We start from the raw sequence: 25535 nt of genomic DNA on the forward strand, positions 1-25535 counted from the left end.
AGGGTCGGGTTGTAATGAGAAACAAGAAAGTATTTTTATGTGGCCTAACGAAAGTACTAGAATCTGTACTTCACTGAGAAAGTGAAATCCCAAATATTTGACCACCTTCTAAATGGCATTGTGTATTCATAATAAAACGCAATGTCATGTTTTACCTATCTAACCAACACATGTATGTTAACAGTATTATTTTACGTATCATGCATTTTATCGATTGGGGCAAATGAATAGTATTAAATCAGTATGTGAATTATTAAATATGTGCGAAATATATAGATGGTATACTCTCACAATGTTATCTAACAGCTCAATAGACTGAGTTTATTCAGTGTATCACAATCTGTGTTAGATCCAGGTCAGAATTGGTCAGCAGTAACCCATGCTCTTGTAAGAGGCTCACTGACTTGGTGGATATATAGTATCCCAATTGCATATATCCATCCCGTTTGTCGCCTCTTATTGTGAAGGGGTGGTGGGGTAGCCTTGTGGTTAATGCGTTCACTCGTCACACCGAAGACCCCGGGTTCGATTCCCCACATGGGTAATTGCTTAAAGCAGCGTAAAACTAAACTCACTGTATTATGAAGGAGTCTTTGGTCAATGAAAACAAGAGCAACAAAAGACGGTATAAATATGGATTTATTTTCATCATTTCTAGTTTGACGACACATACACACATTCATTGTGTGTTTCTACACATGGTATCTACTGACGATCTATTGTGGAGCCCACCAGGCTCATTCTCTGTACAATTTCTTGCGGGGATCTCCCACGTCTACTAGTACCAGGAATTTACATCCAGAAAGACACCAATCACAAGAATTAAAGTAATTCATTAAATCATAGATTAATACCATAGGCAGACATAAGCATTAACTCAGTCATGAACATAATAAATATTATTCTCAATATCAATGCTGAAAATAACATCTAATATCTCTAACTGTCCATGAGTCTTGCAGCATTACAACGTACGGCAATAATATTACCATTTTGGATATTAATAAAAATATACCCGTTAAGAATATACAATTGTTCAAAATCTACAAATAATAAATTACACTACCTCACTAGTAGATGGACAACAAAATAATAAATAGATCAGTTAACACACACAAAGTTGTTATCATTGATCCCTGATTAAACTATTTCATTGGCTGGCTTTGTTCAGGATTCATAAACATTGTTGAGGTGGTACAATCAACAGTTTGTATTTTGTAAATTACTCTAACCTAAAATAGAAAAGATATAAAATTATGTAAAATATGTTATCTACAAAAGTCATCAATAAGATGTGATCTTGAGTGACAGTAGACATGGAAAAATGTTAATAACAAATGCTGTTGACAATGTATTGATAAATGCATGACTTTTAGCAAATGGCAATTTATTAAAAGGTAAGAAACTGAAAAAGATGACCCCAAAACGAATATCTTTTCAAACCTCCCAGCAGTACTGAAGTACTTTTTACGACCCTAACAAATTATGTTGTATTCATTTCACATTCGGGCTGTGGGTTAGCCCAGTGGTTAAAGCGTTCGCTCGTCCCGTCGAGGACCCAGGTTCGATTCCCTACATGGGTAAAATGTGTGAAGCCCATATCTGGTGTCCCCCGCCATGATATTGCTGGAATATTGCTAAAGGCAGCGTAAAACTCAACTCACTCATTCCACATTCACACTGAATAAGAGTTCCAAATGGAGATGGCAAATAATATATTCCCACACAGCAGCAGTAAACAAAGTGTGTGTCTGTGTGTTTGTGTCTTTTGAAGACACACTAGCACCAGAGAGTAACTAGTAAAGATTATCACCCTAAACAGACCACAATGTCAGATCATCATTATACAGGAACTTAACTCAGAAGTAATTACCTATGGCTGGGAAATTGAAAGAAATCATTTGGCTTAAAATATTTTTCTGCACATGTAATTCAGAGTTACTTCAACTTTTCATTTACGCAATACAGTAAAAGTAAACTTTACAGCCTCTTTGTTTTTTCTGATCCTGTTATCAGTAAGTGGAAGTAACCCTTGTAAACACAGAACAATATTTGTATAAAAATAACATGAATTAGGTAAGTTTTAAATCCAGTTTGTAAATTAGTACTGACTATTACTGCAAATATGGGACTGAATATCAGCCTCCGTGCAGGTCTAAATATATCCCTCCATAATTTTGTTCATGTAAGTATCTTCCTTACGTAAACATTTCAAATTATTATCAAACAATTATGCCATCATAGTTTTGTGTCATCATCTTTCACAGCTGGTAAACAATTGTTGTTTGAGATCTTGTGAAGCAATAATTAAAACAGAAATAAACAACAAAATGGTGACTTATCATTCATTAAAAAGTGAGAAATGTCCAAACATGCCAGATGAAATGGGATTAAAAACCTAAACATGCATTTGTATGACTTTAACAAATACAATCAAACTTCGCCAATATGAAAACATCTCAATGTATGAGAAACTCTCAAGACAATAACAATTAACATATGTAAAAATCTCTTGTACTAAAAATCAGACTATGTCACATAATTTTTCTTGAATTCATTAATTTGTACAATTGTTTCTCTGGGTTACCATGGAGACCATGATAAATAAACTACCTGTACAACAAGGGTCAAAATACACACATTTATGCCTGTTATAACAATATATCAGTTTAAAAATTACAGATGTCAACTATTGCAGAATAAGAATGACTTAACTTATATTACAATTGCAACCAATGTACAGAATACATTCCACAAGTGGAGATTACTTCACATTTTGAACAAAACACAGACACAATATATACTGTACTTAAGTCACACTCCTAGCCTAGATCCTACCTGACACCCCTTGACTGAAGAATCAGATCATCCAATAATATTAACCACTATACACAAATTACAATTCAGCTGCCATTATGAATCAAAGTAATGAGGAAATCAGATCAGATGAACTTAAATAAGAATTCCAAGCATACCCAGACTATCAAATCCTGCTTTTGTTAAAGGATTTTCAAAATGTATTCATATTTTCATATTCATAATCATAAGATGGTTCTTGAACATCAGTTCATTAGAAGTGTAGTCAACGTTGTCATGGCACAAAACTGATTATCTTAATTAAAAGGAAGTTAAATAAAAATTGAATTTTTCAGAGATTTCTGACACATTTGTAGGTTCTAATTTGACTTAATTAGGGGTTTAACTAACTAATTACATTCTTCACTCAAAGCAACAATAACAACACACACAGACACTATGCAGGTATGTACGAATATGTTCAGGCATTTCTCTGAATATACACTGCATGTATATTCATAATGTATACTATTTCTCTTTAATAAAGTCATATATGGGACTTCATATACATGTGAGTATACTAAACAATATATTGAAAACCCCTGAGTTAATAAGAGTCGAGCAGTATTGCTCATTGCCTTAAATTATGCTAACTAAAATCACTATCATATAAATTATAATTTAATTAGTTGTATACAAGCAGTATCAGACATGCATTACACTGAATTACTTTCAAGAAATCAAGATCACAATTTGTCAAGTCGTCGTACCATTTACAATTCTCGAAATAAGCTCTTTACTTTTGTGAAATTAAATTTCTTGAAAATCGTCAGCATCTCACAGCACTTTCTCACAGCACGAACATAGTAAAACCACAGAAAAACGTTCATAATTGGGGAAAATAATAAACAACTTATGTAAATAGTCATTTCCAACAATCTCTTAGCTAGGATTACTATCAGAAAAATCTCACATTTATGCCTGTTTAAGAGATGTTTGGACGAATGAAACGGATGATTGTTTTCAGTTGTTGCACACCGGTTCCACGCTCATGAATACATGACATCTGTGGTATGCATTCCTGTTTCGAAAATGTAACAATTCACTTATAGCACAATTTAAAACATACTGAGATGAAAGACATAACAGTTAACAGTTGATCTTTAAAACATAGCACTTCCTCTGTCTGAAGCACAATGGAATAGCCAAAAACAGAATATTCACATTCTATCCAAAAATACAAGATTAACGTGGCAAAAACCTTAACTGTTATTTTTAAAAGAAGATGAAGAGGCTTAACAAAAAAACAAATGACATGAATGTTGGCACAACAATGTTACAAGCTGTTTGTGTACGGTGTTAACAATAACAAGAATATGTTCTGAATCTAGAGATAAGTACTAGGATGGAAAATGCTTACATATAATAAACCCAATTATCCTTGAACAATATATCTGATTGGTTGATCAAACCCATCGTTGATAGGGGCCTGAAACCATTGGCTGCGGATCTATCCAGCGTGTAATAATAGAGTCTGTTGTCAAGGAAACGCCATGTCGAACAGGCGCATCCCACATGTATTTGTACTGTGCTGCTGAAGTTTTTGCAAAATCGACAGTTTCCTTTTTCTTCTTCTTTTTAACGATTTTCACAGCTCCATTGACAGCCCCATTTACAGGGACTTCATTTTCAATGGGGTCTTTCATTTTCTCCAACTTCTTCTTCGCAACATTTCCATTTTTCGTTCATTTTCATACCAGCCATGATGCCGATAATTCAAATTTTTATGTTGGTAGAAAACTAGACTTATTCTGGTCGGATGATAGCGGTTTGGGTTTTTCAGAGCAGTAGTCGCGTGTAGCTCACGCTTGGCAACTTCAAACAGCACAGCACCATGCCCTAGGGCAATGGCAACACCACCGATATTTGGATCACGGAACACTTCCTCGTTGTACTCCCACTCACATTTGACAACAGTTGGGTCTATTATACACTCAGAAGGCTCATTAGCATTAAACCTGTTCTGATTCCCACAGTCCAATGCAGATTTGTCTGCACCTCCATTGCACATTGATGGCCCTGCTGGATTGCAGGGTGCCCTATTATTGAACCCCATGGGGTTGTTACAGTCAGATTTGCCGTCTGCACTGGAATGTTGGTTCGGATGTTGTGGCAGTGATGATGCTTGATGTTGCATAGCTGGGTATCCAGACGGATGTGGTTGATCCTGAGTTGTCTGAGGATGAGGAGGACCTGCTTGACCTGACATTGGACCAGGCTGGGAAGGCACTGGTTGGGAAGATGAATATTGAGGTGGTATTTGAGCACCTCCTGGTCCATTGGCACACAGCTTATCTCCGTTCTGCATTACTGCAGCAGTTGACAACATGTCCAGTGGCGATGAGAATGAGTTCGATGATACTAGATGTTGTTCCTGAGATGCACCATTTTGAGGAGTTGATGGATGACTGAATGGGTTATGACCTTCATGTTTCAACCCTTGATCTTGAGAGTTGGGGGTCATTCCATTTTGCTGCCCTTGACCTTGGTTTAAATGTTGACCCTGTGATGGAGGACAATTGTGGTTTGGAATATTAGGATGGTGCGGATTATGATGCATTTGATTATTTTCCATCTTAAAATGGTTTCCAGCACCGTCTGATTTTTGATTATTAAACAATGACATTTTATTAGCTGCCCATTTAGACAAGAAAGTTCCAGGAGGGAATGTACCATTAGCATAGAAGTAATCCCAGAATTTGCCATACAGTTCATTAAAGCCTGGGAGATAGGAGTGAGACATGAGATCCTCGAATGAAATGCTCTCATTGTTCACTTTCTTCATCAGATGTTCCAACATGGCTTTCTGTTCTTTACCAGGGGGTGGCTCATTGGGGACTGGAGGCTGTGGTATCGCCTGTTCTTGGTCCTTCTTCTTCTTAGCATTTGGGCTGTCTTTCTTGGCTGCTTTTCCTCTTTTCTTTGGGGTAAGGGGTTGAGCTCTCATTTTTGCCTCAAGTGGATAGTTGGACAGGACTTCAAGGCATCCGTTTCTGATCTTCTCCTGCTGTCCTTCAGCGCTTCCAGATTCATCTGTTGGGTCGAGAACATACAATGGCAACACGTGAAGCTGTTCATCGTCAGGCTTACTGAACCCTCTGTGCTTGGTCAAGGTCACAACCTGAGGAAAGAATTTGTCGTTATTAGTCAGCAAACGGTTCACATTAAATCTCTAGTTTTATCATCTGAGTTGTTCACCTCCAATTAACAAACTGTTATGTGAGAGAATGATGAATAGTTTGTTTCTTGTTACTGTCCTGTTTCAGATATGTACTTCATTTATGAGACTTCTAACAGAGTATATGTATCTGTAGAGATTGCTTTTGGGTGTTGTACACTGAATGCAAATATAATTGTATTTGGTACACAAATTCAAAATTTAAGAAAAACTAATTCATACATGTATAAATATTTCCATTACACATTTCAGACTTTGTATAAATATTTTTCAGTAATTGAACTTTGCATCCTTAAGTCGATCATTTTGAGATTTGTGTTAAGTGGTGTTCAGGATTTGGGAGGGGATACCCACTGCAGAATTTAAATTTATAATATAGAAATTGAACAAGGTATCCGATTTTCCATTAGAGAGATGCCTGTGAATATAATGTAATATTTCATATCCATCCACATATGATAATTACAATTATTCCAGAGAATGAGGTAGTACTGTTCTGACCCACACACCCAGCATTGACTTTGATTGTTTTTGTGTTTAACGCCGCACTCAGCAATATTCCAGTAACATGACGACAGTCAGTAAATATTCGAGTCAATCCTGTGATCAACATCACAAGCATCTATCAATGCTACTTTAGTTTTACGCCACACTAAGCAATATTCCAGCTATATGGCAGCGGTCTGTAAATAATCGGGTCTGGACCTGACAATCCAATGATCAACAGCATGAGCATCGATCTATGCAACTTGGATACGATGACATGTGTCAACCAAGTCAGCAAGCCTGACAGCCTGATCCCGCCAGTCGCCTCATATGACAAGCATGGGTAGCTGATGACCAAGTTTGACCTGGATCTCAGTGCCTTGTGCATGTACTAGTTGCATGGATGTGTGCTATTTTAATACCCTATAACAATAATAATCATCACAGGTTCCGACTGTGTACTCACCACTGTGCTGCCATTGTTCATGTTATGGAGATCTTTGTGAGCATGAGCACAGAAGTCCACACAGGCAGTTACTCCACTGAACGGACGAGCTTTGTTGCTACCGAGGCGGCACTCACCTCCCTCTGTATCAAACTGACACTAGAATGGACAGAATATTCAAAACTATAGAAATTGCAACTGATTCCATGGTATTGAGGACACCCCCACTAGCTGTATACACTTAACAGACACTAGATTAGATGGAGCCCATGTTGCATTATTGAACTTAAGATGTTACATATTTCAAATCATTGCCATATCTTATTAGAGTTAAGAATTAAATAAGCAGCCTGCAAATGTTTTTTTACTTCATGATATTTCATAAAGTTCATACGTCCAATACACAAAAGGTATTGAGGTCAATTCTTAATAAAAATCAAATACACTTCTGATACACCTAGAAATTATAACATCAAAAACTTACAAAATGAGGTACAGCTCTAAATACAAAGAATAATTGCTAAAATTAATCACAGCAACAGCAATGTTCTATATCAATCCCATGGGACCGAATGCCATAATGCCAACTATTTCTTTCATCAAGTCCATTTTCATTCAATAAGGCATTGAATTGGCAGGGTGGCTCAATCCCTGGCAACGTCATACCTATAGACATTAAAAGATGGTACTTGTTGTTACTCTGCCTATTAGGGAGGGTACTATTACAAGGTCTGGACTATTACAAGGTCTGCACTATTGAAAAGCAGCCACACACATGAACTATATGTGCAATAATCATAAACACAACATTAAACCCTGTTTAAGTTAATCCCTAAATATTTTGATTACCTGATTTCGATGGGCATCTGGTGTCACGGTCTCATACAGGGGTCCCACCATAGTGGCCAGATTTTGTAGCCTCTCTTCAAGCTCTGGTTCCTAAATGACAACACGAAGGAAAGAGTTATTACAGTACCAGACTTAAAAACAACAATATCTTACTCTTATCACATATCTCAAGCAAACCGATCAGTCTCATATAGTTAAGAAATGAATATGTAATTATTTTGTGAGACTTTTCTCACCTTTACTGTGTCCTTGAGCTTAAACTTTCTAGCATCCCGACTGCGAGCGTATTTACAGCCATTGAAATACATGCTCCATGAACAGCCGAACGAGAATGAAGCACCTCGTCTCACCAAGTCAACTCCCTGACAAGCACAGGTTTTCCTGAAATAAACAAAGTGTCAGTCTTAAATCTGTCTGAAACCGACTGACGGGTGTTAAGTTCTCTAACAATTTGTAAAAGCGGAACGCAAAATTCAGAGGAGACACAATGACAAGAGTTGTCTCCCCTTGTCTAGATTTAACACACAGATGTAGACTTTTTTTTAAATACATGTAATTACATTACTTGATTAACATTCAATATTCCCTTCACAATTCTAGCATCTTAACATTTGAATTGCTGAACAGATATCTGCCCAAGCATCATGAATAAAGTGTAACACATGTTAAATTTGGGATGACAATGTCTCAGTTAAGTACAGGGGGCTGTGGGGTAGCCTAGTGGTTAAAGCGTTGGCTCGTCACGCCGAAGACCTGGGTTCGATTCCCCACATGGGCACAATGTGTTAAGCCCATTTCTGGTGTCCCCCGCCGGATATTGCTGGAATATTGCTAAGAGCGGCGTCAAACTAAACTCAGTCAGTCAGTCAGTTAAGTACAGATTCTTTTGTTGGGTTGAGTCCCATCCATTTAACCCACTCAGCCACCGCAGCTTACTGAGAAAGTGTAATCCAAATAATAACATGTTACATTTGACCACTTTTTAAATGGTAATGTGTATTGATGAATAAAGTGATTGGCAGATGAGATGTCATGCTGCAACAGACATGACACAGACACATGACAAAAGCACGTCATCAGACAACCAAATGCTTGATAAAATGTGAAATATCCCTTTCAGGTAGGTAGGACATCCAACATGATGACTTGAAATTATTATGTGATGGGAATTGTTTAGTGCTGGGTAGCCAGAGTGGAACATCTTACCTCTCATTCGTACCACATCTTCTTTCAGTCTCAAATCCTAGCTTGGTGACAGTTCCGCTCAAGTAGCTGTAGAGATCATCGGCAATATCTGATGGTACCCCATCCCAGGCCACCATGACAGAAATGATGTAGGCGTTGGCACAGAAGTGTCCAGGGCGATGGCGGAGGACACAGAGGTATTTTTCCTCTGGACCTGACCGGCGGATGATCTGGGAGAAGAAGATGAATCAATCTGAATAATATGCCATCTATGTTGCTCTAATATATAGATATCTACAGCCAGGTATATAAGTTTAGTTTTACGCTGCACTCAGCAATATTCCAGCTATATGGCAGCGGTCTGTAAATAATGAAGTCTGGACCTGACAATCCAGTGATCAACAGCACGAGCATCGATCTACGCAAATGGAATACGATGACAAGTGTCAACCAAGTCAGCGAGTCTGACCACCCGATCCCCTTAGTTGCCTCTCACAACAAGCATGGGATACCGAAGATCAATTCTAACCCGCATCTTCACAGGTGGGTGACAAGGAACAGTGACCTGGGGATCTGTTCTAAACAATGTTACCACAGGGTGACAAATACCAAAATTCAGGGCACCCATTCTAACAAGGGGCACCACTATGTGACAAGCAGTAGACCTATTTCAGGACCTATTTTATGACCTATTGGGGTAAGGCCAGACCATTTTTATTCCTTGTTTTACGGAGTTTTGTCCTCAGAAATCCTCAAGGCAGGAGGGAAAAAATAAATAAAATCACGTGTCAAAGTAATATTCCTTCTAAATACATTTTACTTTTATTTTAATTTATGAAGTGTATATGGGGCAAAAAACATCTTAAAAACGTTTTTCTTGAAAGTTTACATTTTTGGCCAATAAAAACATCAGGATTTTATTTTTTGAGCGGGGAAATTTTTTTAATTTTTTTTCTTATTCTTGAAAAAATATGACAGGCGGATCCCTAAAACAAGAAATAAAATTGGTCTGGCCTAATGTGCATATTCAAATCTATCAGCTGATATGCAATCACTAAGTAAGTATAAAGTTTCAATTCAAACACTTCATGTCATGATTTCTTTTTCTGCTTATTCAGCACATTCAGTTCTCACCCATTTGGCAACAGGACATCCTTGTGTACTCTTCCCTTCCTTGCCCGTGTAGATTATCTTCTCTATACGAATGGCATTGCCTGTTGTTCCGGTTCTAGAAAGTCAAGGTCAACACATTCAGAACTATCACAAAATGTGAAGAACTAAAGCATGGTAAAAAATAGTCGAAGGCTATCTAAAACATAACCTATTCTCTCTTAATCTATATGATCAGACTAAAAATAACATCTGCCCTTACATGATTCCCCTGCAAGTTGGTTGGTTGGTTTGTTGTTTAACATCGCACTCAGCAATATTCTAGCTATATGGTGGCGGTCTGTAAATATTCGATTCTGGACCAGACAATCCAGTGATTAACATTATGAGCATCGATCTATACAGTTGGGATATGATGACACGTGTCAACCAAGTCAGCAAGTCTGACCATCCGATCCCGTTAGTTGCCTCTTACAACAAGCATGGGTTACTGAAGACCGATTCTAACCTGGATCTTTACGGGTCCCCTACAAGTAATACCTTTACAGATATACAACTTATTCTTATACACTGACTGATACAACATACATTACTGTTACTCATAATTGATACAATATCTCAACATTTCGTGAAACGACAATTTTGCCCAATTCAGGAATCATAGATCAGGTATGGGCAAAAAAACCATTATCAGGGCTAGCCTACTGTTTTGTGCTGTGGTAAAAATTGTAATAGATAGCATAGTCCATGTCAATAGTGATAAAAAATGATCTGCTTGGTCAGTGTACAATATCAACTTCAAGTCAAGGGGTATGTTGGTTTCATACACATTTTACCAAAATCTCTGAAGAAACAAAGCCCAGGAGCTGATAAAAGAAGATAACAGCACTCTCATTGCTTACTCATTAGAAACCCAGAGGGACTGTGTGGAAATCTAATACCCTGCCTTAGACACACACACACACACACACATACCCCTGCCTTAGATGTGCCACAGCATTACAGTGTCTCCTCTATGCCAGTGCATGTCACAGCCCATTAGACAGCCGGGCAGTTTGATCAGACTGCAGATTTTGCAAGGGTATACAATATGCCTGTGAAAAATTCATGTCCTCTCAAAAATAGCTGTGCACCAATATTTTGTGTTAATAGTCACATGATACTGCCTTGTGTCAGGTTTGGCAGTGGGTGAAGAAGTCCTGAATATCCTGACCACACATCCAGAGTTTTTACAGTAAAATTACAAGATTCTTCTAGATTGGGAATCTGCATACTGCAGTGCAGTAAGGAGTTAAATGAATCCAACATTTGTATTACACTCACCTTTCTTCCAGCAGCTTTCTGATTGATGGGATATCAGGGCCAGACCCAAGCTGGGTATAATACGGACCTTCAATACTCTCATTCTGGGCATCTAGAACATAACAAGAAACAGGGTCAAAGTATACCATCAATTCATGTCGAACACCTCATCAACAGGTGTTCATCAGGGTTTACATAGACCTTAAAGAATGGGAGTCATGGTGAATCACGGCAAATCTCTTTGGGAGTCATATTCCAAATTTCTGACACATAAAAATATTTTGTCATGAAAATACTTCCATTATGATTCTAACTGAAGCAAGGGCTGTGAAGGCATATTTTGTATTATCTTGCCTCACACATAAATGTCGTTTTCTGATTGGCTGAGCGCTCTTCTATTATTTTCAATGTAACCCATGGGAATGCCGAATTCATTTGGTACTTCGTAGTAGTTCTTTATATATTTTGGGAGTATATTAAAAAATTGTTTGTTGAGTCAAAAACACAGACATTACACATCATGTAAAATCATGGTGTATGTAGCCCTTTGAGCACAAGTTACATGTTCCATGAAAGTCATAATGAAATGGAACCAATGTTGCGGGCTAATGTCATTAAGCTCAATCTAACACACAAGACAATGACCTGTCAATGTTTTCAAAATGCCTACTTGTTTGTAGGAAATTTAGGATGGTTAAGTTTCCAATACAGGTATATCTACGATATAGAATTATTTCTAGATGATCTAAATGGTTGAAAAAGAAAGTTGTTCCTGTGTGTAACATTGTGTGCACATTTCATACAGAAAAATATAATTTCATTGTTAAGGCCAGACCAATTTTATTTCTTCTTTTACGGATCCGCCTGTCGTATTTTTTCAAGAATAAGAACAAAAGTAAAAATTAATTTTACCCTCTCCAAAAATAAAATTGTAAAGTTTTTATTGGCCAAAAATGTAAACTTACAAAAAACTTATTTTTATATTGTTTTCTGCCCCATATACACTTCATAAATTGCCACAAGTAAAAGACTTTTAATAATTAGAAGGAATATTATTTTGATTTGTGATTTTATTTTTATTTTTTTCCCCTCCTGCCTTTAGGTTTTCTGAGGACAAACAAGAAATAAAATGGCCTAATCTTGCCCTAATCGTTCAAATAAAAATTAATTGATAGTTTTTATTGTATGAAACAATTTAACCCCATATTGATTGTTACTATGTTCGAAGACATCAAGCACCTCCATCAGAAACAAATAACATGAACAATTTTGATTTCATCAAGTCCAGTTTCTTCCTTGATCTACTTAAGATGTAACAGTCTATTGAGTGTAGGTACTCTAAATACAAGTTGCAAACACTTCACACTTAATTAAATCAATTCTATGTTTGTTAAAACATAAGATCAATATTATACAACTTTGAAACAGAGAGTCTCATGCCTGTAACGATTGTAATATCAAAGTCATAAGCACTTCTTGCTCAATGGCCTAGTTGAGACTGATTTCTGCTGCCCCCAGTATATATTGCTTAAAGTGGCGTGAAACCAAACTCAATCACTCACTCTTGTTCAATGGCCTAGTTAAGACTGATAGTATATATTATGTTACAAATGTAAGTTTACTCCAGCACACTGTAATGACAATCTGACAGAAGTCAAGCACAAAAGAACATGCCCATGTATTACTACTTGTTTTGTGCTATTTTGAAATCAAGTTTCATCAAATTCCATTCATTAACGTGTGTATACAAGTGTTTGGAGACATCATACATGAATCCAAGGTATTGACACTTCGTGCATGCTGAATAACCTTGATCTTCACTGTCAATCATGTCATCCTAGGTTTCCCAGGTATATCTGGGACGTAGATTGGGATATCACTAACATCTGTCATAAGTGAGTGGTCTACAAACCAGTAATTGCACTGGTGGTATGAGCAACACCACGTAAAATTGTACTGAAAAAACATATCAGCCCTTAGAAAGTACAGTCGACCGTTGTGTCGAACTCTGATAACTCGATATCTCAGTTGTCTTGATATAACATCTCGGTCCTGGCAAAATCCTTCATAATTTATCATTATTCAAGCTCTTTTAACTCATTACGGATGTCTCAATATTTCACATATATCGATATAATTTCATTGTCCCAACAAGCAATATTACCCTTTTAACTCGATATTTGCAAAGAAACTCGATATTCACCTACCTATCATGGGCAAGTATCCCTCTGAACTGAGGTTGTTTCCACACATTTACACACGGTGCGGCATGACTGACTGACTGACTGAGTTTGGTTTTACGCCGCTTTTAGCAATATTCCAGCAATATCACGGCGGGGGACACCAGAAATGGGCTTCACTCATTGTACCCATGTGGGGTTTCGAACCCGGGTCTTCGGCGTGACGAGCGGACGCTTTAACCATTAGACTACCCCACCGCCCCCGGTGCGGCATGAATAAAAGGGATGCGGTAGTGTAAACTAATTAGGGCTAATTGAGTTGAAGGTGTCACTTGTTTGTTATTTAATTAGGATTAATTAAGAAGGAATTAATAAGGAAGTACTCACTGTTACGACTAAACACTACTGATAACGGTATATAGTTTCGAATCAAAACATACTGTAGAATCCAAAGAGGGTTTTGTGTAATCACGTGACTAACATGTGATTGCTGTTGTTTCTAAATGATATGTGATGATATGCCCTGGTCGGATGTCTCGAAGTTCGGATAACTCTATATTTTTTCTTATCAAGATAACGGTGCTCGACTGTATAAATTGAACACAAATATCACAAAATATCAAAGAAATCATCAAAGTACTCACAGTTGGGTCCTAAGCAATCACAGTGAGGAACCTCAGACTTGTTGTTCTTGAGTCGGTCAAAGAGTTCCTCCTCTACTGATCCGAGCTTTATTGGAATTTCATCCGTTAAGAGATCATCATCATCAATGTTGAACTGGACCTTGCAGTTCTTGTCTTTTGTCGGTGTCGTCTGCGGCGTGGTGGTACCCTCCGGACCGACTCTCATGCCTGGTGAAAGCTCTGGCATATTCACATCAACTTTGCTGTCTGTCTTTGACTGATTCAGCGCAGATGGCACAGACGGAGGAACTGGTTTAATATCATGTGGTGGACTGTAATTTGTGGACAAAAAATCAGCATTTTTACTGGAGAATTGTTTATTTGGAGTCAGTCCATCACACAGTATCTTACTTTTCACAATTCCCTCTGTTTTGTTCAAATATTCATTTAGCATTTCGGGTGGAATTTGAACACGAGGATCATTTATTTGGTTTAGTGAACTATCAAATATACTCTGAACTGAAGCTTGTAGATTGGCTAACGGATTGGCCTGAGTTTGGGGCCCTTGATCTAGTATGTAATCCTTAACAGGGAGTTTTGTTTCAGAAGGTGTCATGTTGACACCAAGAGGTTCAAGCTTAATGGAGGAAGCTACAGGGTCCGATCCAGTAGTGACAGCCATGGATCCAGCACTAAGACTTTTCTGTTGAGAAAATGAAAGACTTTGGGTGTTATGATATGTGAATGACATTGGAGTGTGTCCTTGAACAGGAACCTGCTGCTTTTGAGATCCTTCAGGATGAGGTGATACTGTCTGGTTCAGTGGCATTGAGTTATGTGAGTGTTTGTTCTGGCAGTGTAGAGACAGCAGATCACCAGTTTCTTCACAATGATCACAACAAAATTTATCCAGATTCCCACCGCTTCCTCCAAGAACATGATGAAGATTCTCATGCTGAGATAATTTTGATTCTTGAGCTGATTTCTTACACAGACTAGGCTGCAGAATAACACCAGGATCGTCATCATCTTCAAACTGAAATGGATCAGCACTAATCACAGGTTCTCCATCACGTTGTGACTGAAATGATGGTAGAGAATTTGGAGTAGCAATTTTAGCACTAGACAAATTTTTATGATTCATCAGAGGATTTCCAGGAGGAACTGCTTCTACTTTTGGATCTTTGATTGCTGCCAGGATCTGAGCAACCTTCTTGTCCTCTTGTTGCTGCCTGCTCAGATCTGTGTCTAGAGGAGCAGCCTCTGAAGCTAATAAAGGAGTCTTGGGGAACCCTGGCTGATGTTGTGGAATACCTTCAGGGAGGACTCCGTCAACCTTTTTCTTCACCTTCTTCTTCTTTTTGGGTTCTCCATCTGGGGTCAAGTTGGCTGGTCTTTTCTTTTTGAGTTTCTTGCCAACTGGTAATGGCATGACATCCTCCATTGGCTTTGTGTTCTGATCAAGATAAAAGTGATATTGGGGAAACATAGCAAGAAGCTGTCTGTCGATATCTGAAGCCATCAAATCTGAAATTTTGCTCTTATCAGGGGTCTTTTCAACCTTCGCTTTGGGCTTCCTGGGCTTTTTAGGTTTGTTAGGTTCTGCATTCACTGGCTTAACGTCTGGTACAGAATTTACGTTGCCTTTTTGTCCATCAATGTTTGTATTTTTGACTTCAGAATTGCTTAACAGATTGCCATTAAAGCCAACAGAATTTGAAAAATTACTTTCTGAAGACACTTGGTAGGTTGGAAAACTTGCACTGACCCCCTTTATGTTTTGAAATTGTTGATCAAAGTTTCCTGGCATCATGTTATTCTGATTGCCAGGGAACTTAGGGGGAGGTGGTTGTCCGGTTGGTTTGTGAGTGTGAGATGCCATAGGATCAAACATCTGGTTACCAGGGGCAGGAGCTCCTGAAGGACCAGATGACATCACAGTTGAGCTTGAAGCAGTTGTTGTGACAAATGCATTCAGTGATGGATATGATGGATTTGTACTGAGAATGTTATTATCTTGATTTCCCTGAGACGTCTTCCAGTATTGAGGAGGAGCTTGAGGGGGCAGCATTTGTGGTGATGGCTTCTTGAAAGATTCTGCAGTCTGTTGTGGATGTTGAAGGTGTTGGTTTGGCTGTTGTTGCATCTGCTGCTGTGGGTGTTTCATTGGCTGTGGATGCTGTTGATGAGCAACCAGATTACTGATTTGTTCCTGCATATTCAGTTGACTTCCAGGCTTTTGAAGCTGTTGCCCTTGCTGCTGTGGCTGCTGTTGCTGCTGCCCAAGTTGTTGATGTGGTTGCATGTTGAAATGATGAGGATGAGGACTACCATGTCCCTGCTGTTGATGAGCCATATGTTGGAACTGTTGGCCTCCCACCTGTTGTTGCTGCACCTCCTGCTGACTTTGTACTTGTTTCTGAAATATATGTTGCTGATTTCCAAGTTGCTGCATGTTTTGTGGATGTTGAGGATGCTGCTGTTGTTGCTGCATGTGCTGTTGATGACTATCTGGAGGCTGCTGCTGCCTTTGTTGTTGAAGTTGACGCTGTTGGTTTGCCAACTGTTGATGAGGAATATTTTGATGATGTGATGACTGAGGCTGCTGCCCTGGATGTTGAAGATGATTAACCCGCTGTTGTGGATGCTGCATGTTCTTTGGGTGTGGAAGTTGTGGTTGCTGCCCTACTAGCTGCTGCTGCTGCTGTTGATGTTGCAAAGCATTCTGGACATCCTGTTTCATCATGAATCCCTGAGGACTCTGAGCCATGTCCTGCAGGTCTTGCCTGGAAGAAGGCCTCGAGAGAGGCCTGGCCAAGGGTGATGATGGAGCAGACATCATCATACTGGCCAAGGATCGGGGACTCGGGGAACCATATTGAAGATCCTGGAATGTAAATGCGTCATGTTACTAGGAGACCATAAACATATGTCATGACAAAAACTTTTTCAGTACTCTACTGACAAGTGAATATGATTATAGATTGATATGATGATCACACATAGCAAACAAACAAGCTCTATTTCCAGGGCGAGAGATCATATCCTCAACATCAGCAACCATTATCTTACAATGTCTCTCACTGAGTCACTTTATTCTTACTGTTGCTGATCGCCTCCGTGGTGTAGTGGTTAGAGCGTCCGCCCGGAGAGCGGAAGGTCGCGGGTTCGATCCCCGACCGCGTCTTACCAAAAGACGTTCAAATATGAATACTCGTTGGTCCCTGCCTGGCTCTCGGCATTAATGGGTACAACAAGGACTGGTCGGCTCGGAGTCAGTATAATGTGTCTGAGTGGGGTATTCATGCTTCACTGCGGCTTGGTATCTCAGTGGGCTAGCACTATAAAACCAGCTTCAGTCTGGGCTAGTACAAGTAGCCTCACCTACACATACACACGCATGCACGTCGTCATATGAGCGAAATATTCTCCAGCGCGACGTTAAACCCAATTTCACCTCACCTCACCTTACTGTTGCTAGCTGTCTACTACTTTGATTAACTATAAACATTGATGTAACAGTAAAATGTAACAGTAATGTTTATGTACATGATTAAAAATACATCTTATAAATTCAAACATTTTATTTACTGAACTGTACAACATGGTGATTATCATCCATCATGCTCACGACAAACATCCTTCACCATGTTCATGATACCTTAAATGTGATTTCATTCTGGGACCAGTACAAAATACAATAGCCTTTTCTGCCTTGCAACCCCACAGGGTGTGGCCATAGACTAATGCTCAGTCTGTCAATACATATAACTTTGATAGAAACAAATGATTTCATTTAAATTGAAAAGGAGGTCTAGTGCCTGAACCTGAAGGAATCTAGACTTGCTCCATTTACAGCTTCAGCATTACCGAAAGGGCTGGATGGAAGGAATATTAATGTGCAATATAGAACAAACTTTATGGATAACAACTTCTTTTTATTCGTGAGTGCGACGGTTCGATACAGATTCTTGTACCGTTGTTATCCATAAAGTTTGTTCTATATTGTACTTCCCAACTTCTAAAATGCCACTCAAAAAAGAAATATTAATGTGGTTCTGTGAGACAGGCTAGGTATGGCCACGTCTAACACCTATAGCAGCGAAGGCTTAATCTAGGTGAGCATCTGTGTCTACACACAGCTATGGTACACACAAGGCAATTAGGTAGGGTAAGAGGATGAACAGTATGGCAGTAGCAGGGTGTAATTCTACACCTATCAGGTGTCTGCCAAATGTTTATCTTCACTTTCTTGATTTACTGTTCACAGATGGTGAGGATACCACTGGCCTGGCTGCTGCTCAAACATTACAGCAGATGCTGGACCTAATGTGCATCATAGATATATATTTAGTAGTTTGTAGTAAATAAATATAATTTTAAAATGTTAAATTCCTGTTCATTCTAATTGTCTCATCATATCATATTTATTTCTAGGGACTTAGACGAAAAATAAAGCAAAACATTTAAATATGTCATCTTATTAATAAATAAGAAAAAACTCAGTCTTTATTATGTTACTATTAATTACAGCTCTCTCTCTCTCTCTCTCTCTCTCTCTCTCTCTCTCTCTCTCTCTCTCTCTCTCTCTCTCTCTCTCTCTCTCTCTCTCTCTCTCTCTCTCTCTCTCTCTCTCTCTCTCTCTCTCTCTCTCTCTCTCTCTCTCTCTCTCTCTCTCTCACATATTAAGCTTATTAATTAAATATCTTCTACACATCAGTTTTACATTTACACCTTTAACAGTTCATCATTAAGGTCCTAACTTCAGTTATGGTGAAATTTTACTCAACAGTTCAATCAGCTGGAACAAAAGTGCATGTACGCATGCATACCCCTTTCATGTATATCAATCCTTACATAAACCTACATCAGTTATAACATCAAAATGAATACTACCCATTCATCACACTTGAGTATTGCAATGACACATTACATAATATGTCTATTTAGTCGAAACAAAAGTCGAACCTATCAAACCATGCCTCGCTGAGCACATACAAATACTCAGTATTTGTACTGGGCAACCATGTTAAGTCCATCCTGAAACCTGATAAACAGGTAACCTCCCAACACAGGTAGATATACACATGCAGCCAAGTACCTGTGACCTAAATGTGCCTTGAGCCATTCAGTGTAGCCATACCTGGGGGTTGTATATATATTCTCTCTCAGCTCAGTGCTCCTTGTCAATCAACACCTGTTTCACGTGACCTACATGATATTATCATCCATTTGCAAGCCTCCTTCAAATGAATTCGTTGGAAATAAACACTTTCTGATAAGAAATATACATTTCAAGGCATAAATAATTATGATCTGATGGTTATGAAAAGGTAGTATCTGTTATTTGCTCGAATATTTTCATTTAAAAAACACTCATAAAAACATTTTAATAAACTTCATGAACTCAACAGTTCCATACCATATGTCAAATTAACGCACTTTCACTGCTAAACTATTTCTTATATACCATATCATCAATTTCAAATGAGTAAGAGGAGTTGCCGAGCAACATAACTGAAACTGGCAGTTAAATGTGTACTAACGTGATGGCTACCATTTGGGCCATAAACAGGAGTTTAAAGGTCAAAGTTCATGTGTCACTACTCAACAGTATTAAGAGAGCGAATGGGAGGGTTGCTGAGGAGGTGGTGGAATGGATGGAGATGGGGATGGAGATGGGGATGGGGATGGGGATGGAGATGGGGATGGGGATGGGGTAGACTTGCACAAGTCTCTAAGGTAAAAATTAATAGTTTAAATGAAAATTTCTACAAAAATATAAATAACAGACTGGTGAACTTACTGTCCACTTATCTAAACTTGACTCTTTAAAGGATAGGATTACTATACATACATGGGCTTAGCATTCAGTATATATAGCCTTGGCGCAGGGCTGGACATGGGGTTGAAAGTAGATAAATATATATAATTTTGATAGTAACAAATAAACCCATTTAAATTGAAAAGGAGCCTCAGTGAGTTGGGAGATCCTAAACCTGGGGAAATCTAGACTTGCTCAATTCAGGGCTTTAGCATTGTAGGGACGGCTGTAGACGAACACTTAGTCTCTGAATATTTAATTTTGATTGTAACAAAAACCCATTTAAATTGAAAAGGAGTCCAAGGGAGACCAGAGATTCCTGAACCTGAGGAAATCTAGACTTGCTTCATTTAGAGCTTTAGCATTGCAGAGAGGGCTAGGCAGTAGGGAAAATAATGTGGTTCAGGGACTGTTAGACTAGGGGGGCTGGGCAGTATGGAATATAATGTGGTTCATGGACTGTGAGACAGACTAGGTTGAAAGTGGCAGTAGTGGTGGTTGAACAACAGCAAAACAGGACCTTAAGCACAAAGCAACTTTATGCCAGGACGAGACACATTAGTGTACACAAATCTAAAATATTAATACTTCATGGTAACAGTCATCACTGCATGACTTGCTCCGCATGTCCCCTTACAGCTATATCATTCATGTGTAATGCTTCAAGATCAATAAGTTCTGTTGATCATGAATGTTACCAACCACGTATAGTTCACACAATACAAACGGCAGATAACCGTGGAACTCGATCAATCAATGAAACCAACTTCACATCATTTCCACAAAAATACAACTGTACCTACTAAACTAAAAACTAGAAACTCATACCCTAAGATCTCTTTGTGTAAACACCTCACAATAACAATGGAGGCTCAGGCACGAACAATGATAACAACTGAAGGTATCCGTTTCAAGCATAATAAAAGACCAATACAAGAAGGTGATAACTACGAGCAATGCCTACCACTATCGCACCAGTGCGTTCCACTGTGTTATAGACTTTGCAACTGACAAGTAAGATACATGCTCATATTTACCTGCAATTAACGACAGCTGTTTAGGACAGCCGAATGCTCCTCCAAGTGAAATATAGGTCACTTACAATAGGATCAATGATGTTCAGGTACCACGACAACGCTGCAAAACTCCGCGTTATTATTGATTTTACTGCCCAGCGACATTCACCATAGTTTAGCCTTTCTCCAGTGAGCCATTGAGTGCCGGGAATTTAAAGTAATTATTTCAGCTGATGGTTTTAAATCCATGGAGTTGCACAAAAGAAAGAAATGCACTCACCTGGTTGTGATGGCCATTGTTGAGGTGAATTATTTGAAGTGGGGAGAGAAACTCTCTGACAATAAAACTATTTAAGTCAGCCGGCAATATAACTCGACAAGGTAAATGCATCATTATGTTGTTTTATGTCGGAGGGATAATACTTGACTTATAAGAAACCTTCATCCATTAAATCAGTGTCACTCAGCACGGAAATTAAACAAATAAGAAAAAAGCAGAAAAGCTTGTAAATTTCACAATGCCTGTAAATGGTCAATAAATATATTTTTTCAAACAAAATAGTGCAAATGTTTTAAGCATATCAAATTGTATTTTGGCTTGTAGTTTATCCGGAAAGTAAAAGGTATAAATATTTCACTGAGAATGTCTTCATTCAGTAATGAGTCAACTGACAGGCAAAAAACCGTACACACCAATGTTTGATGGGGGCAAAAAAAGAAACATAAAAGAAATGTTTTTTTTCCATAATGATGAATATCCTAATTGTGTTTTGGACATTACGATTGCAGCCTTTTGACCTACACTACTTGTCGCCAGAAGACCATATGGGGCATGTACTGACAGCTAAATTGCTGTGCCTGAAAGTTATTAGCCCACAACATAATTCACAAGCCCGAAATTTGAATGTAGAAACTAAGCAAAATATTACAGAAAGGTTAACTACCATCATTTATCAGGCCATAATCTTGCATGATTTAAAAGTGTATCATAGCTTAAGAAGTCGGAGAGAGTGATATATTTAAAAAATGACCCCATGAAAAAACACTAGCTAGTCCGGCCAGTGAATGTGGAGATATACTGGCCCGACTGGATATATACTAGCCATGGGCTAGCGGTCCAGTGGCTATTTCGAACACTGGTGCAGACATTTGAAATATGTTCGATAAAGCTACACTGTCAACATCTCATTTTCTCTATATTCTCAACAATAATGCAGTTAATATATTTTCCATATTCTCAAAACTCTTGAGGGATAATTGAAGATGTCCTTTCCAAACAGTTAAGTGTGGTATATTTGTTGCAGCTGAACAGAGTGAGTGAGTGAGTGAGTTTAGTTTTACGCTGCACTCAGCAATATTCCAGCTATATGGCAGCAGTCTGTAAATAATCGAGCCTGGAGCAGACAATCCAGTGATCAACAGCATGAGCATTGATCTGCACAATTGGGAACCGATGACATGTGTCAACTAAGTCAGCGAACCTGACCACCCGATCCTGTTAGTCGCCTCTTACGATAAACATGGGTTACTGAAGATCAATATTCTAACCCGGATCTTCACGGGTCGCAGCTGAACAGAATGATATCTTTTACATATAACCAACACTATACTCTATCACAGTACCTGGCTACAGGGAGCTGAACACTGACACGTAAGGCCTCGTGTGTACTGATCAAATATAACCCACCAGGTGTGTTACATTAGCAAGAGCCATACAGCAAAACCATATGGATTTTTTCAGGGTAATCTCCATGATTGCTTCTCTGCAGGCAAGCTTTCCTTTGAACCTCTCAACTTCAATAAATGTGTGTTTTTTCCCTGTTTCTGTTAAATAATGTTTGTTAACCAGCTCAGCTGCCTGATAATGCATACTATTCACTGTACTTCGGCTTGTGATTTGGGTTAGAGTCTTTTAACTTGATCTTTTACAAAGTGATCAAATTTTAGTATGACTATCCTTTAAAGAAAATAACGTTTGTGCAGACATGACTGTGAACCCTTGCATGACTTTTCAAGTTTATATGACCGTAAACACTACAAGGTCAATAACTAGATGTGAACATCCCACGAAACAGACTCCACAGGGGATGAAAGACGCAACAGCAGTGAAAATTATATGACTGGATCACTGAAAATCTGGGGATGACACCAGGTGTTCACAAATGATTACAATCCTGAAAAACAATACAATATTCTTCTTCAAGCAGCTGTTATCTTGAGCAACTTAATGAAAATCAATAATAAATATACATTTAGAAGAAAATATACCTAAAAGTAACCATTACAGGTAAAATATTGTGTTATTTTGTAGATTACAGATTTTTTGAATAGAATGATTGTTGAACAGAAACAACAAAAATTAAAAGAGGACGTTTAATTATATTTTTTTAAAATGCTGTCGCGTTTAGTGATAAGCTAGTCTCATCAGTCTTGCAGTCTGTTTTAGCTGAAGCACAACATTTAGGTGCTAAACAAGTAAAATTGAAGGGACATGAGAGAAACAGAGGCTTTCAAATTGTTTTTCCATTTTAAGGTTGACAGAATCCTTAAAATTAGGTAAAAAATAACCATTATGACATTTCATACAAACGTCACTAAGAGAATTGCAAAAAACAAACAAGTTCATCCCAGTAATCCTCAAAGATGTAACTTACAGCACATATAAAGAAAAAAATATCAAAAATAATATTGACGATGAAATAACAGTCAAGCACTACTACCTCTATCTCACCAACACCAGCTGTGGTTTGAGAGATACATGAAAACCTGGAAAACCCCACTTCCAAATTAGTCTATCATAGTGTTGGTCATGTGACCACCGCACAGATCATTATGACCTTACGTTCGATCGTCGTGAATTAACCGTACAGTACTTGTCAAGCTTGCTCCGTGTCACACTGTTACTTTAAACGGATATTTCTGTTCTGCTATCAAAATTTCACATGTGCCAATTTACCTCACGGATAACTTCAAGAGAAAAATACTGTATCATCAGTACTCGACATTCTATGAATAGATATTTTAGTTATTTCTGACTCTGCTTTCAGGAATCCATGTAAACAGACTTCGGAACGAAACTGTTTTAGTGTACTAACATGGAGGCTGGTTTTCAAAAAACAAATGCATGACATTGCTTCTGAACTGACCTCATTACTAATGCATTTTCCTCCAAGATAAACATAAACCGATAAACAGGCTGACAAAAAAAGCTTTTCGTGATTTCCTCAATCAATATGACTTAGCAACACTGAAAGTGAAACTATAAAGTGATTTAGTTCAATGATAACAAGCAGAGTTAGACTCTCAACATGTCCTTAGCTCACCTTGTTACTATGAGAAGAAGATATTGCTAAAAGCGACATAAAACCGAACTCGCTCACCCATTAACATCTGAGATTGTGTCCAGCCTGTCAGGTGTTGTTTGAGCAGTTATGAAGAATAGGCTCATGTGTTCAGGCACATATTTTTCACTGTCACTTGAGGTGAAATTTCACACATAATAATCCAGTATAGTATAAAACCTAGACAAACATATCAGTTTCTCTTCATCTCCTGGAACTAGATCTCTGTCCCCACTCTTACCTTGTAGATGTCTTTTTGCATATCTCGTACCCTACCTTTCTACCATTTATACACTCTCTCCTTCACAGCTTAACGGTTAATCTGTCTGTCCCATCCTCACACTTTCCCGCATAACCCTCTCTGAATAAAATCGCCCTAACCCCTGATGTAATGCACCCTAACCGCTTCTCCAGAACTGCCTCCATGGTGTAGTGGTTAGAGCATCCGCCCGGAGAGCGGAAGGTCGCAGGTTCGTTCCCCGACCGCGTCATACCAAAAGACGTTAAGATATGGTACTTGCTGGTCCCTGCCTGGTGCTCGGCATTAAAGGGTACAACAAGGACTGGTCGGCTCAGAGTCAGTATAATGTGTCTGAGTGGGGTATTCATGCTTCACTGCGGCATGGTATCTCAGTGGGCTAGCACTATAAAACCAGCTTAAGTCTGGGCTAGTACAAGCAGCCGTACATACACATACACACGCATGCACGTCGTCATATGAGCGAAGTATTCTCAAGCACGACGTAAAACCCAATTTCACCTCACCTCACCTTCTCCAGACACAAGCCCCGGTCTAGTCTCACCCACATCCCCAGTGTCACTGCTCAACAGTATCTCTGTCTGCCCACACCATCACACATTTCCTCCTTCGCCATGCATCAGAATCTCTCCCCCACAAATGCCTTCTAATGATGTCAAGCTCTCCCCCTCACCCCCTCATTCTACAGGAGCCAACACCCTCCCTCATCCCATCTGGACTAACGCTTAGTCTCTGAATTATATAATTCAAAACATCCCATCCACATCCCCACTGTCACGGCTGGAGGGCTAATATGCTTGCCCACAGGCTCACATTTTCCTCAAGTGCAGGACTGTAGACTATATGTATTTTATAAAAACAAAACCAGCACTAGTCCACTT

General features: G+C 38.7%; 1 protein-coding gene across 1 annotated transcript in view; it reads right to left on the reverse strand.

Moving 5' to 3' along the window:
• Positions 1 to 621: 621 nt before the first annotated feature.
• LOC124271982 overlaps positions 622 to 25535 on the reverse strand; it is a 51420-nt gene continuing 26506 nt past the window's right edge. Inside the window, 9 exon segments of the mRNA XM_046707150.1 lie at positions 622 to 4519; positions 4522 to 5977; positions 6987 to 7124; positions 7815 to 7904; positions 8051 to 8195; positions 9021 to 9229; positions 10134 to 10227; positions 11433 to 11523; positions 14236 to 17101. Coding sequence (XP_046563106.1) covers positions 4263 to 4519; positions 4522 to 5977; positions 6987 to 7124; positions 7815 to 7904; positions 8051 to 8195; positions 9021 to 9229; positions 10134 to 10227; positions 11433 to 11523; positions 14236 to 17101 — 5346 coding nt within the window. The 3' untranslated portion in view covers positions 622 to 4262.

The sequence above is a fragment of the Haliotis rubra genome, unplaced genomic scaffold, assembly GCF_003918875.1.
Source record: "Haliotis rubra isolate DU_JTF1 unplaced genomic scaffold, ASM391887v1 Scf165, whole genome shotgun sequence".
NCBI lineage: Eukaryota > Metazoa > Mollusca > Gastropoda > Lepetellida > Haliotidae > Haliotis > Haliotis rubra.